This window comes from Ailuropoda melanoleuca, chromosome 5 (assembly GCF_002007445.2).
Source record: "Ailuropoda melanoleuca isolate Jingjing chromosome 5, ASM200744v2, whole genome shotgun sequence".
Classification (NCBI taxonomy): domain Eukaryota; kingdom Metazoa; phylum Chordata; class Mammalia; order Carnivora; family Ursidae; genus Ailuropoda; species Ailuropoda melanoleuca.
Genome location: NC_048222.1, coordinates 40,184,013 through 40,198,309, shown reverse-complemented (window position 1 = coordinate 40,198,309; position 14,297 = coordinate 40,184,013). Strand labels below are relative to the sequence as shown.

At 39.6% G+C, this 14,297-nt stretch overlaps 1 protein-coding gene across 4 annotated transcripts in view; it reads left to right on the top strand.

Annotated features, from left to right (window-relative positions):
- Positions 1-14,297, top strand: part of MAP2K5 (mitogen-activated protein kinase kinase 5) — a 253,900-nt gene that overhangs the window by 159,194 nt on the left and 80,409 nt on the right. For 3 of the 4 annotated variants that reach the window (XM_019809540.2, XM_002928838.4, XM_034660775.1), the window contains one exon: positions 7,449-7,478. The exons of the other annotated variant lie outside the window; for it this stretch is intronic. In XM_019809540.2, the coding sequence (XP_019665099.1) occupies positions 7,449-7,478 (30 nt within the window). The remainder of the gene's footprint in view (positions 1-7,448; positions 7,479-14,297) is intronic. 4 annotated transcript variants of the gene reach the window in all.

Here is a 14,297-nt window from a genome sequence, read left to right as displayed (position 1 = left end):
AATAGAGAGGTTTGCCTTCCTTTTTTTTTTTTAATCAGCTGCTTCGTATTTACTGTGGCCTAATTGAAATTACATATTGCATTTAAACCACAGTATTCATGCAAAAAATTATTCAAAGTTTTTGCTCTACTGTGGTGCAGACAGATTGATAGATCTACACACACACACATGCAAACACACAGTCCGAAAGAAAACGGTGCAAGTGAGGTAGCACTGTGGGAGAGGAAGGAGAATTTATGTGTTGGGACAGCAGGGTTAGAAGGACCGAGCAACGTTTAAAGATTCAAAACAATAGCATTTAGCATGAAATCTACTTTTTATCACCCTTACCCGGCCATCAGAATGAAGAAAGACAGTGTCCAGCTGGAGCAGTGGTTTGGTAGCAGAAGAAAGACAGTGTCCAGCTGGAGCAGTGGTTTGGTAGCAGGAGAATTAGAAGTAAAGGTCCTAGTGCCTGAGGGGTGGGTCATGAATTAATAATTGCTATGTGGCGGATGAGCCCGTCAGAAGAGCTGAAAATGAGGAAGTTGCCTCGCAGAGCGCTATCAATCACTCAGTGACCATAACTTCCAGTAATTAGTGTATTTTATGGGCCTTTGCTTCAGTGGCTCGAAAGCACATATGCTCCAGTCACAGCTAAACTTTGCCGGAGTAATATTCCAGGATGATTTATCCTCCTGCTGCACTGGGATATACCCCTATATTAGGTGAAGATTGTGAACTAAGCTGCAATAAAGTGTAAGTTTAGGTACAGTTTGCCCAGGTTGAGACCTCAATGTATCATGCTTTTCAGCATCCATGGTTAGGCTACAGCAAGCCATCATTTTTAACCGCGAAACAAAGCAATTAATGGAACAGCATTAGGATATTGTAGTTGTGAATTACTGTTGCCCTCTCCCCATTTAAGTGTCCACTGTAATGAGCCCATTTCTAATTAAAAAAAAAAACCACACTGTATTGAAAACATTTATTTGTAATGCTGTCTTTTCTCCACTATTATTAGTAATCTGTGGGATAGAATGCAGGACCTTCCGAATGATGGAGGAGGACTTGATTTATTTCTTTGTGTTATGGCTTTTGGCCTCCTTGAGTTAAATTTACTTTTTATCCGTGCACTCCAGTGAGGAGGAGTAGTTCTTTTTTAAATATTGGCACATGTTCAGAAGATCTCCTGATGGGAACCTCGCATTTAGGCTCTTCCGACACCAAGAAAACATGTTATTTGCGAGCTCTCAGGAGCGCTTGGCACTTTTGTACAGCCGTAATGAGTTATCTGTCGTGGTTCACCCACTGCACGAGAAGTCTCTGAGGCCTTTGCAGACAGGGTCCTTTGCCATTGCCGAAAACATCTGTAGAGCCCACAGTTCTTAGTGATTTAACAAGCTTTGCCACCAACCTGCAGTATGACCTTGGGCAAATTAATTAAGCTTCTGGTGCCTCCATTGGGCCATAATTCTGTTTGTGTTAAGGAAATCCTTAGAGTTTATAGGAAAGTGTTATGTGAAAAGTATAAATTGAATAGGGAAGAGATATGCACGGTCCCACTATATTCATTGTAGAGTGAAATGTTTGTACACCACTTTTAGTGATGGTGTCCCTGAATTTCCTTGCAGTAGACACCAGTGATAAGCTTGTTTCTCCAAGCAGGGATGGAAAGGTATATGTATATATAGTTTGGTGCTTTCATTACATTTATTATCCCATCTTTAATTTGCAATGTATTATAATATCACACAAGTTAAAACAATAATGGTAAAACAAACTAATTGTCTTTAATTAAAGTGAATTAGGTTTTGATTTTAATATATTTGATGTAGTGAGAACTGATAACGTGAAGGGTCCCTAAGGTTATTAGGGCATATTTCTGTTGGGCCTGATGGTGTTAGTAATAACCCTCTTCCTCATAGTTCTAGACACGAACAAATATGTCACTTCATCAGTCTCTGTTACTCGCACTTATGCCCCTCCGCAGGGGTCGCAAATTCCACAAGTTATCAGCTAATGGCGTTATACATTAAAAATTGAAGCTTTCCTCACTCCGAGGCCTTTCAAGGCTTTGTTCTTAAGCCCTAGACACTTCGGAGTGCAGCTGCAAACTATAGGCAGAAGATTAAATTAATTTGTAACTTTTTTTTTTTTTTTGGTCCTGCATTACTAAATCCTCCACATTTAATTGAAACCCTACTTCAAGACACTTTGTGTTTCTGTGTTCTTTGTTGTCAGTTTAACCTCCAAAGCACTTTAACACTGGTAAATTGCTGTTATATCCTTTGGATTGTTTTTAAACCATTCAGTAAGAGGATAGTGAAATTGATACATGGGAAGAAAAGTAAAATCTTAGGGTAGATCTTGAGGTATTTAATATTTATTATGGTTCTTCACCAGCATAGTTTCAGATGATTTAAACTCTCTCTCTAGGACTGTGTAAATTGGTCTTGGGATGAAATCTCACCTAGGGAATTTTATGTAATCCAGTAGTTAAGTCTGAATTTTTAAAGTTTCCCTGTGTCTGAATGTTCCAAAGTGGCTGCTGCATTTCTGTAAAATGAAGGTTTAACTGCAGTGCACAATCTAAATGCAAGATCCTTAGATGGAAATGTAATTGTGTAAAATGTGCACAAGGTAATTAAGAACAAATTTTAGAACATTTCAGACTATAAAGTCCTCCTTCAGCTAGATCACTGGCTATATTGAAAATGCTTATTTTCAATTTGCAGTTATGCCGAGAAACATAGAATATGTCTAAATTAAGAATAAAAAAAAAATCCAGGGCTCTTCAGTATAACTGTAAATTTAAAACTATTCGCACATTGTTGATATTCTAAGAAACTTGATTCACCAAAAACGTATTTTGAATTTGTATTCCCCACTTGCTTTCTTGCTACAGTGTATTTTTTTCTCTTTATCATTTGTGACTTCATGACCATAATTATTCATGTTACCAACAGAAGCCATTTTTGTTGCTTTGTAAATAAATATCTTCTGTCTTTTTGTTAAAATACAGATGTTTCTATTGTGCAATTGCTATGATTTGGCAGTTGTTACGATCACACCCCCACACACATATTTGTTATTTAAATTATAAAATCCAACATATTCAAATGCTGCTAACTCAAGAGTATTTCATAGATTATGATTGGACAAATCAAAGATAAATAAGATGACACTAAGGGACAGCTTTAGTTTTACAGTGAAATGTTTGTGGTTTACTGTTATTTACATGTATTCCGATGGTAAATGTTTTCAGAGCATTCTTTTTCTGCCTTTTATATAGTGAATTTCCCACAACGAACAGAGTATTAAGCAGTTTGCTGAATCTTAAGTATTTGGAATTAAAATGCACTTTTTTATTTAACGTTAAATAGAATCCTCTCCTTCCCCCATCTCTACCTCCACCACCCACCCACCCCCAAATAAATAAAGCTTTTCCAAATCTTTTACAACGTGGGCCGCTCCCCTCCTGGGAATGAAAAGGATGTGAGAGTCATTTGATGAATTGCTGGCGCTTATGTGCATCCACATTTTTCAATATACTTTTTTTTTTTAACTGGACTTAAGCTGCCTATATTTAAATGCTGCTTTTATAAAGATGATAAAGAGAGCAAAGATTTCTATTGGCTTAGTCCTAATCTGTTTGCTTTGTTGTGATTCTTTTTTTTTCCCCCCTGTCCTTTAACTGTTAACCTATTTATAAATCTAAATCTACATACAAAGGTCATTGGTTGGCTGAACTTAAACCATTTTACTCAGTAAATTTAATTAAGAAAATACAGTGCAACTCATAAGCAAATGAGTTTTTTCCTAGTTTTAAACCAAACCACCCTCTTGAGTGCTGATTGCCTTGCCCGACCCCTGGTGATACAGAAACAGGCAAAATTAAAAAGGACATTAAAGCTTCATTAAATCTGAAACACATTTAGTACAGTGACATATCTGCAGGCCATTTCAGAGAAGATTACATACTCTCTTTTGTAAGTTTCCTAATTTATAATACCTTGACAATAAAAACTGGGGAAATGCAAGTAGATTAATAGACCAGTAGGGGTAAAAGATACCGAATGGCCCCAGGTCCGTCTGTCTCTGAAATATTCGCTCATAGCATATGTGTTCCCTCTTCCTCATAAGGGTTCAGTGTTTATTTTGACTTTTGACAGCCTCATGAGGAACCTGTTCTTCATGCAGCCATATCTGCTAAGAGACCTTTTCCTTTCTTACCTTCTCCTAATCGAACTTGATAAAAGGGTTCTAGGGCCTGGCTATATATTTCCTTCTATTTTGCCACAAGATAAATAGTGGGGAACAAAAACACCGCCGTTGCGTTAAACCTAGAAGGACAGGGACATACGTGGAAGGCAGCTTCCTCTCCCAGAGCCTTAAAATGACAGCTTTTGGTGCCAGCCTACTGGTGCCACTGCCAGTTTGCACTGGTACAGAATTGGAATCCTTGGCCTGCTACTGGAGCAGCGTGGTGGTGACAGGGTGCAAGAGAGGAAATGATGGTTGTACCGCTCTGGTCAAGGACAAGGAACCATTCTCTGTCCTCTGGCTCCAAAGAGGTCAGAGCTGCAAAATGCCTTAGAGCAGTTCTCCCAGGAATGTAGTTGACAGGACTGAGATTTCGTAGGATGTCAGGAAAGTACACGCGAAGCAAAGCCAGTCCCAGGAATGATGAGTTCACCAGATCAAGCACTGCCAGCCACCTGTTTCCAAGCAGACTGGTACAGAGAGGCCTGCACTGAATTTTCTCTCTGTATGCATGGTGGTATCTTATAGGGTAAACGAATGATAGCAGCCATCCTTATTACATTGTACCAGTTATGACAGAGGGCACCAAGTAAGGCACCACGTTCCCAAGTTGACTGTACCCTGGCCTGTCCATAGAACAAGAATGTCTTGAGAATTTGAGGCTTTGTGTTCAAGTGGAAAGAATTCATATTTTTCGTTTTATGTCACCTTTTTTTTTTAAGCCGTCCATTTATCATTGCTTATTTAGTTCTTTAGCAAAAACCAACATCCCATATTGGTACCACCCAGCTAATTTAGATTTTAACTGTGTGTGTTGTGAGCAAGTTCCTCTGCCGGTAAGCCATGTGTACAGAATTCTTCGACGGTCCTCAGTGACGCGTTAACCATATACCCAAGTGAGTGACACAATGACTATAGAACGGCTTGAGATAAAATGCTCTCAATGTTGTCTCCTAGTCATTAAGTTGTTAGCTTTTTTAGATGAGAGATCCTCCTCTTGGTAGTTTGATAATTCCAAATGAAAGGGTATGAAAAACTTGTCATCCACAGATGAGTGTGAGGATAGGTGACAGCTTTTCTTGAGCTGTCACTCCCTGCGGGTCAATATAGAATGATGCAAATGCTTAGCCTACTGTTACTGCCACGGGAGACCACAGCGGCTCCCCCTAAATCAGTGTGCACGCTCTTGGTGTCCAAAAACACACTGTATTTACAAAATACAACGCAAATGGATGGCCTGTATCGGGTAAGGTTGGAGTAGGGGGAGTGGAGAGCTGAGTCTCTCCCCTTCCTAATTTGAAACAGTATGCAGGGACGTCTGAGTGGCTCAGTTGGTTAAGCGGCTGCCTTCAGCTCGGGTCATGATCCCAGGGTCCTGGGATTGAGTCCTGCATCGGGCTCCTTGCCCAACGGAGAGCCTGCTGCTCCCCCTGCTTGTGCTCGCTCTCTTTTTCTCTGTGTCAAATTTAAAAAATCGTAAAAACAAAAAACAAAAAAAAAAAACCCAGTATGTAGACAATAAACATAATCGCACGAACCTGAAAAGGAGTTTGGTGAGCATTCCACATTCTCTTCCATCATGCCATCTTGTGATGTTTTTGCTATCTGTTCTTTATACTAATCCCTTGATTAGTGATATTTGCTAAGTGAAATAATGGTAGTATAACTTCATATCTTGAAAACCGATGAACTCTGAGTATATAAGAATGAGTACAAGGTAATGAAACTGACTAGGCCTTGCAGAACACACACGCACGTATGTAAATATACATCCAAATGAGTGTTGGCCTTTTCAAGGTAGTCACCTTACGAGGTCCCTATGGTTTATTCCTGTTACATTGCTATTGCTCAGACTGGTTTTAGATCTTTGAAAATTAACTTCAGCATCTTCATGTCTGTCCTTATTAAGGAACAAAATATTTATTCTTCGAAGGTGGCTTTGGGTTTTGGTAATACCCACAGGCCATTCAAGCCTTAGTCAACAAATAATTCACACGATAGAAAGGCTAATTTTAAGTCCAAGATAAAATGCAGTTCTAATAAAATGAAGAAGGTGTTCTTTTCTTATTTGAAATGATTCTAAACACAGTTCCCATAGAGTTCAATAATGTTTCTGTAGTGTCCTTGTTTTTCAAATAAATGCACAACTTCTCAAGATGTAGAAAGCAATGTCAAACTCTGGAAAGAGCACGGGATTAAGTTGCAAGTCTTAGGGTCAGACCCTAGGCTTCTCCTGATTAATTGTGTGGGAACGTCTTCATTGGAACTCATGGGTTCTAATCTGTGAAGTGGATTGATGCTCTCTTGGATTCCTTCCAGCTTCAAAGTTCCCTGATAGAGCGATTCTACTTTGAAAGTAGTTACAAGTACATATGAAGGATTTCAGCCCTGAGGTTGGGCCACATTATGAAGTTGCAAAATTTTGCCACTGTTTTCTTTAAATATGTTACAGTATATTTGGTAAATTGTATCTTATTACTTTATATCAACTCTATTCCTGGTTGAATCATTGTGTTTTTACAGGTGAGAATTCCAAGATCAAAATTAAGTGACTGGCCTAGAAACACATTGGCAGTTTACAAATCAAACAAAATTGGAAGCTGTCTAAAGATTCACGTTCCCAATTTCAGACCTAGACCTATAGTTCTGGCTTCGCAGCCTTGAAATGGCCACTTCCCTACCAGCGGTAGCTCTTTTTTTTCCTGTGAATAGAAAATGAATGAAAAAATAATATATTGATGAAGATAGTGGCAAAATTTTTCTATTTCCTATGGCCCATTCCCCATTTCCTACAACACTGCCTATGTACTTGTTACTAAAAACTCTACAGACCTGTGGGCTGGGAACAATAAGGTGTTTCCATCTTACAAGAGGAAAGCCAACGGTCTCCTCTGGAGGAAAACTGTTGCACACAGGTAAATGTGAATAATGCCCATAGAGCTGAGAATGTTCCGAGAGAAACCACATAATGGTGGTGTTTAGTTAAAATTAGAATATATTATCAAGGATGCAGCATTGCCCATTGAATATGTCCGTTCTAAATATAACTTTTAATGTAATTGCTATAGTTTAGTTCCTGCATCCAGGGTTGTGAGCTTTTTACATTTGCTGGGTATAATTCTGAAATTTAGCACTTGTCTGTCTTAAGGAGATCTGCCCTGCATGCAAATCTGTAACTAGACAAATATTATTTCCTTTCCCAGCTTGCTCTTGGGAGGTTTCCATATCCTCAGGTAAGATTGTTCATTACTGCCGTTTGCCACTGTGACATTCATTCCTATGTATGAAGGTGCAGGGAGCAATTGTGAACATTTGAGCCACATACAAATAAATCTGTCCTGTTAAATTGAAAAGTGGTATCTTAAAGGAGTCATTTAGAAGTCTCTATTGATTTTTGATTTTTTTAAACTCCAGATTTTTTTTCTCTTTGTTAAAGGTTGAAAGGCATCATCGTGCTCTTCCTTTGTGTGACATTGGTGATTTTTTCCCTTGTCCTAGCCCAGTGCCATGTGCTCATACTGAGGTTGGAGGAGAGACACAGCCTTTTCTTGATACACTGTTTGAGCTTTTGGTTTCAATTAAAATTATTTCAATTAAAGGGTTGAGATGAAGGGTGAAAATACCTGATTTGGATCATTATTGTTGCTAAGCAAATAGGCCCCCGATTTTATGGGGGTGTGATTCTGAGCATACTGTTTTTTAAAAATTTGCCCCTTCCTGTCCACATTTGTAGGAAAACAAACTGCCCATCATATTACCGTTGCTGATGATAATCTTTATAATTTCTTTTAAGATTTTTATTTAGAAGGGTAAAATATAAAGCTGTTTTGTGGTTTGAAAATGATTCCCCGGTGCGTGCAGGGGGAAATAAGTGAAATGTCTAGAGGGATGAAAAATGCATGGATTGACTGTTTTCCTCTGGTTGGTGCTCACTGTTTTTCTGGCATCTTGGTCTGTACAGGCCAAAGTGCCTGGAGGCATGTCTGATTTAAAGGTGGTGTTGGTCTCTGCTCTTTAAGCATCTATTAACTTGCTATTATTATGCAAATAAGTGTTGTATTACACATACTAATTTATGCATGGTTAGATTATGCAGATGCATCACAAACATGGTTATTGAATAATAGGATGGGGCTCATTCACTCTACCATCTTTATAAGCTGTTTTAAGCGAATTCTCCTGGTACCCATGTGGACATTTAAAGGCCCTTCACTTGCTGAAATGTGTCTTTTGTATCCTTCTTCTCTCACAGTTAAAGCCATCAGATGAGTGGGAGAGAAATCGTCTAAGTTATTAGGTTCAAGAGTGTGAGACTCACTCGTCAAATTTGTAGGCTTCTTTGTTTAAACATAATCTTTTCCTTAAAGAGAAAATCTGAAATGTAATCACTTGGCATGCATGCTAGCATTTAGTCAGATTTTAGTGTATACAGCCTTGCTGCTCAGCTCTAGGTAGCCCATCAAATTAAAGTCACATTTTCAGGATTTATAGCTCATTAGAATATTTATCTTGGTAAGCCTCTTATTCTGTCAGTAATTTTTAAACAATTCATTGTTCGGCCAATTTATACAGTCCCCTAAAATTTCGTAAATGCGGAGACCCTGTTACAGTATATCTCTCAGAGAAACCTTAGTAGAAAACTCGCAAGCTGTCTCGTAAAGTGCCAGAGATTGAGAACGTAGCTATATTCTTGAGATCCCTAATGTGTCGAGTAATTAACCAGTGAGGTCTGGTAAGTGATGAGTCTAAGAAACGATTGCTGTTGTGTTTGACAAATGAAGCATTTGGATGCTCTGGTCAGATTTGGGAAGAGGCTGTACACTTTTGCAATTCTGTTCTCTCGAATGTTTAAGTATACGTTTACTTGATCAGTCAAGTGGAAGCTGGAAAATTCTAATGTGTTGGACTCCCTAGTTAACCTTTACGCCAGAGCGGGGGGGAGAAGCCATATGCCTTGAATCGTGATAGAATATTGTCACCAAACTGGGACTTTTATTTGAAATAATAGAAGCAGCTCTGATGCCATTAGGCCTATCTCCCGGATCTTTCAACAGAAGTTTGTGTGCTTCGTTGGCTAGAATCCGCAATGATGTTTGGATGGAGCTGGCATTGATTTTACCGGTGTTGCACGATAGACTGGGGACGGGGAAAGGGTACTGTATCGATGCCTTTCCTGCCCTTCACTTTGTCCTCAAAGTGCATGAGGAACAATGTTTATTTTCATAGTATTCCAAACACTGCATTATGAATAATATCTTCTTTTGGCTCATCGTATCCCAGGCCACTCTGGGAAGTGGCGTCCCCTCATCAATTGGGCACACGGAATGGTTGATTTGCTCAGTGTTGAACTGCAGCAGCGTTGGTTCCGTGGAATCCCAAGTGCAGTGGGCAGGAGTGAATCACAGATATCATTGAATCAAACCTCTGCACCGTATTTCTGGAAGCAGACATCCACATTCTGCTTGACTACCTTGAGTGATAGGAAACTCGCTGCTTTATGAAGAGCCATCGAATCAAAGCAAGGTTCTGTTTACCAAGCTAAGGACTGACTGCTTCATCCTATTGTCACCCGCTGGTCTGGTCCTTGAACACGTGAGAGCCTTTCATAGATCCTCATGACCACATAGTTTTGCATCCCTTCTGTCCAGAGCTGGGGACAGCCCCAGGACATTGCTACTCTGAACTCAGAGTCCAATCAGGGCACCAGATCTGAGCTCTTCACTCGTGGCAAGTTGAGAAGACCGGCCTATTGGAAAGAGCTCTGGACCAGGAGCCAAAAGATGAGAATGGGAACCCAGCTGTCCCACAAACTGTGGTCACCATAGGCCTTAATTCTTGCTTTGTAACTCCTTGGGGCTTCAGTTTCCTTAAATCTAGAATGCCGTTCCTGATACCTACCTTTCCTATCTGATTAGAGCAAGGACGCAGCTCAAATGTGCTTATGGCTATGAAACCACTTGCAGAAGTACCGAGGGCCAGCCCGCTGGCCCTGATGTTGGGCCGTAGAACAGAATAGAATTTCTCATCAACCAAAGTTCACAAAAGGATGTGCTCGGCAACCTGCCAGCCACAGCTGGAGCAGAGCGTAAACTGATCAGAGAGGAAAGCAGGGAGTAGAGGCCCGCTTGGAGACTTGTCCCTCCACCGGCCCAGCATCAGTGCCGCTGACAGTGTCGTTAGCAGCGCCTCTTCCTGCCGGCAACACAGTGTGTATCCAGTGGGGACGCAGATGAGGGAAGGGTGTCAGGAAGGTATCGGGGAGAGTCGGTGGCCTGGGACCAACATAAAGATTAAAGAACTGGATTTTTGTTGAGTTGATCATTATATATGAACTTCGTTGTTTTGTGAGTCAGGTTTCTGCTTGTTATTGGGAAGCACTAAGTTTCCTTTCCTTTAGGCCTTAAAGTTGCAGAGCCTCATTGGCATGCAGTTTAGGACTCTATGGAAAAAAGTGTAGGAGCCACTGTAAGTGCACAGCCATATTACTACAACTTATGATAGGAACAACAGCGATGTCTTGGGTTCATCTAGCACCTTTCCGACATCAAGCTTCAGATCACTTCCTATTATCTGACTCAGGCCGTACATCCCCACCCGCAGGGGCTGTTATTCCCAACCTCCAGGTGAGCACACGGAGTCCTGGACACGAGGCGCTTTGCCTGGGGGCTGAATGGGCGCAGTTAGGCCCAGGACGTGCAGGCAACCAAACCAAATGCCTAGGCTCTGTGGACTCTGAATGTGGTTGGGTGTTCATACCACTCTTCTTCCCATGGGCCCCTCCAAGGCCCTCTCCTGGTTTGCCTTCTCCACTCCAGGAGGCCTCTTGTGCGGATGAGAAATCGGGGGCCATGCCATGGTAGGTGATGTCAAGGCCATTCCCTAGAGCCCTTTTGCTTTTCCTACCATGTGTTTAGCAGAGTGACAGGAGGGGCTGGAGGGCTCCAGAGCTCTCCCCAGCCACAGTGCCATTAAATTCTGGGTGCCTCTGAAGCAATAGGATCATGAAAAATTGTGTTTTTAAACGTCTTGCAACCGGAAAGTATCTTCATTTCTTGAACAGTTTAGCATTAACAGTAATTTGGAAGGATGCACAGGTCTGGACAAGGACTGGAGCTGCATGTAGTTAATCATCTAGATCCAAATTCAGTTGACTTAGAAAACATGGTGGTGGGCAATGGTTTGTTTAATGACACCATAATTTAGGAAAAATGAAAAAGATTGCCTGCTAAAAATTGTCATCCTTCATTCAAACTTTACAATAGTGCCCTGCATTAAGATGATAGTAAATCCATTAAGGAGACTTCTCAGGGGATGTGCCAGCTCTGGCATTTGGAAATTTGGGAAGCAGGATGCCACAGGAAAGTGAAGATAATACAGATAGAAATGTATTTAAAGTACTTTTGTATGTATAAAAATGTTGTTGTTCTTTTGGCTGCAATTCCTGATCTTGGTTAATAAATTACATCAAAATGACCTGAAGTTAAAAAAAGGAAAAAATCTGAGCAAATAGTGCCCCTGGTATTGTAAAGCTTTGAATGTTTTCACACCCCATTAATTTATTACTTCTCTTTCTTCATCTTTAAATTTCATTTTTTTTTTCAAAAATTCCGACTCCCCGCTGCTGCAGTGATTTTCATCTTGTTGTTAATTTTCCCTGCTCCATATGGAGCTCCAGACATTTCACCTGGAGGCTGTACTAGATTTTGTTGTAGTGATCGTACTTCCGGAGGCCAAAACTGTCATTTAGGGTTCCTAGTGCATCTGTCTGCGCCAGGCTTTTCACTGGCATGGGAGAGTGTGAATAACAAATTGGATGCACCTGAGATTCAGATGATTAGTGTGTTTTGTGAATCTCCACGACTTGTAAGCAGATAGGTCTGGGGGGGCAGGAGGGCTGTATGGCAACTGCGGGTGAATCTGTACTCACACCTTACATTTGGGGCTTCGCGAGGGAAGCGCAGACATCCCAGGCAGTCGGAGTGCAGAGAGAGTAACAAATATTTCATCCCGCCTTGTCATTGATTAGAAAAGAGCCTTTAATTTCATTTCACCCCATGTTGTGATTAATTTGCATTCTTTGTCAGAAGTTAATGGAGTTTTTTATGGTTCACTCTGAAATCCTTGAAGACATCAGACTTGATCTGATGTTTATACAACCGCCAGCGGAATTTTTTCGTTTGATTGATGGCAAAGCTTGATGTGATTCCAAACGGCTTTTTAAGCTGTTTTTAAGAATTATTTGAATAAAATGCGAGCAAGATATTGTTGTAACGATCAAGATTATCTGTTAAAAATCTGTTTCAAATAAAGAAGATGATAAGTAGTAAAAAGGATCAAAACCATAAGAGATCTAGCGAATGGCGACGCTATTTGTTAAAAATACATAAAAATGGCATTCACATAAATTATTGCAGTATCTAGAGATCATTTTTCTTGAAAAAAACATACCATCGTCTGGCCAAATAGAATAATTAAGGCTAAGGTAGAAAGAAAGTCTGGATCTTTGGGATTAAGAACCTCTACTACCAATCGGCTAATTCTCATTTATTCTGCTAGCTTTTGCCACCAGTGTACGAAATAGAGATCTCCTGTTCTTAACTCAAGGAGACAAGGTCTGTCAGGCCTGTTAGCTGAACAAAATGATGACATATTACTTGTCTCAATAAAGAGGCATTCTTAAATCCCAATACAAGTTAAACATAAGTGGGTGATAGAGGATTTTAAGTGAAAGACATGCATTCTTCATAGTATAACGACTGGCCTTTTTCATAAGATAGTACAGAAATGAAATACCCTGTTTTTCAAAGCAGAATACCCCAGTTGTTTGTGGGTAAACAGAATGTGCGTTCGTCCCCTGTGCACTATCTATCAAAGTATGAGGGAAGCTGTAGGTGGCGTTTGCTCAGAACCCCCTGCTACTAACCAAGGAAATATGTTTTGCAAATGCTTTTTGATTACTAATACCATTTGTCTGATTGGGGGCTTTGCCTTGCTTCAACAGACTCGCTTTGCTGTGATTGCTGCCAGTGAAACTTACTCAGGTCAAAAAGCTACTTATCTGAGCACTTTCATTTAAAACAGATTAATTTATTTGCTGTATCTGAAAGTTTGCTAAATAATTGGGTGGGCTTAATTGAACTTACTGCTTTCTGATCCTTGTATTAACATGATCTAAGGTCCTTTTTATTATATACAATCCATATTATTGACCAAATTTGCCCTGTTTTCATTTAAATGTAAGCAGCTTGTCAAGGAGAAAATATTTTGTTTAACTTGGCTTGGAAACCTGCTATTTTAATGTGTTGTTGTTTTTTTTCAATTGACAGACTGTCTTTTAAACATTCATTTATTCTGTAGTAGTAAATTGTGCTCTGGATAGAGCATTTGTCTCATAATGGAGTAGAAAGCGTATGTTCTTAAAAGTATTTTAAAATATTAAACACTTTTCAAAAGCTAGTGCTGAAATTCTAGTTTTTATACCTAATTTTATTCATGTTTTAAAAGCCTTTGACTATGCTACTACTAATCCTAATTTTGATAATTTAATATTGTTTTATATTCAATGTTAAATTCAGACCATAGATTTTATTATCTTATTTATGCACTAATGTATCGATCATGACTAGAGCAACCTAGAATTGCAAAATAATACCTAAAAAGTTGACCTTCTTTGAAAAGAAGTATTGGGAATTTATCCTTTGTTCCATGAACTTTTTGAAGTTCAGAACATCAAGGATTCTGTAAAATCATATGTATCCAGTTTTTTGTGTGAGGTCTGTAGTCAGAGGGGAAGAAAACAGCAGTAAGTGATTACCCCAAACTTCAGGTACTCACCTGTAATTGGCAAGAGTTCAAAAGAGCAATGTGTGTGCAGTTTTCTTTGCTAAACGGATTTCTAGCCTACATGTTTTAATTCATTGTTTGTTTCCATTCTCATTATTTAGGATATAGACGTTTGAAATATACTAATATTTATTTATTTATTTTTTTTTTTTTTTAAAGATTTTATTATTTATTCGACAGAGATAGAGACAGCCAGTGAGTGAGGGAAC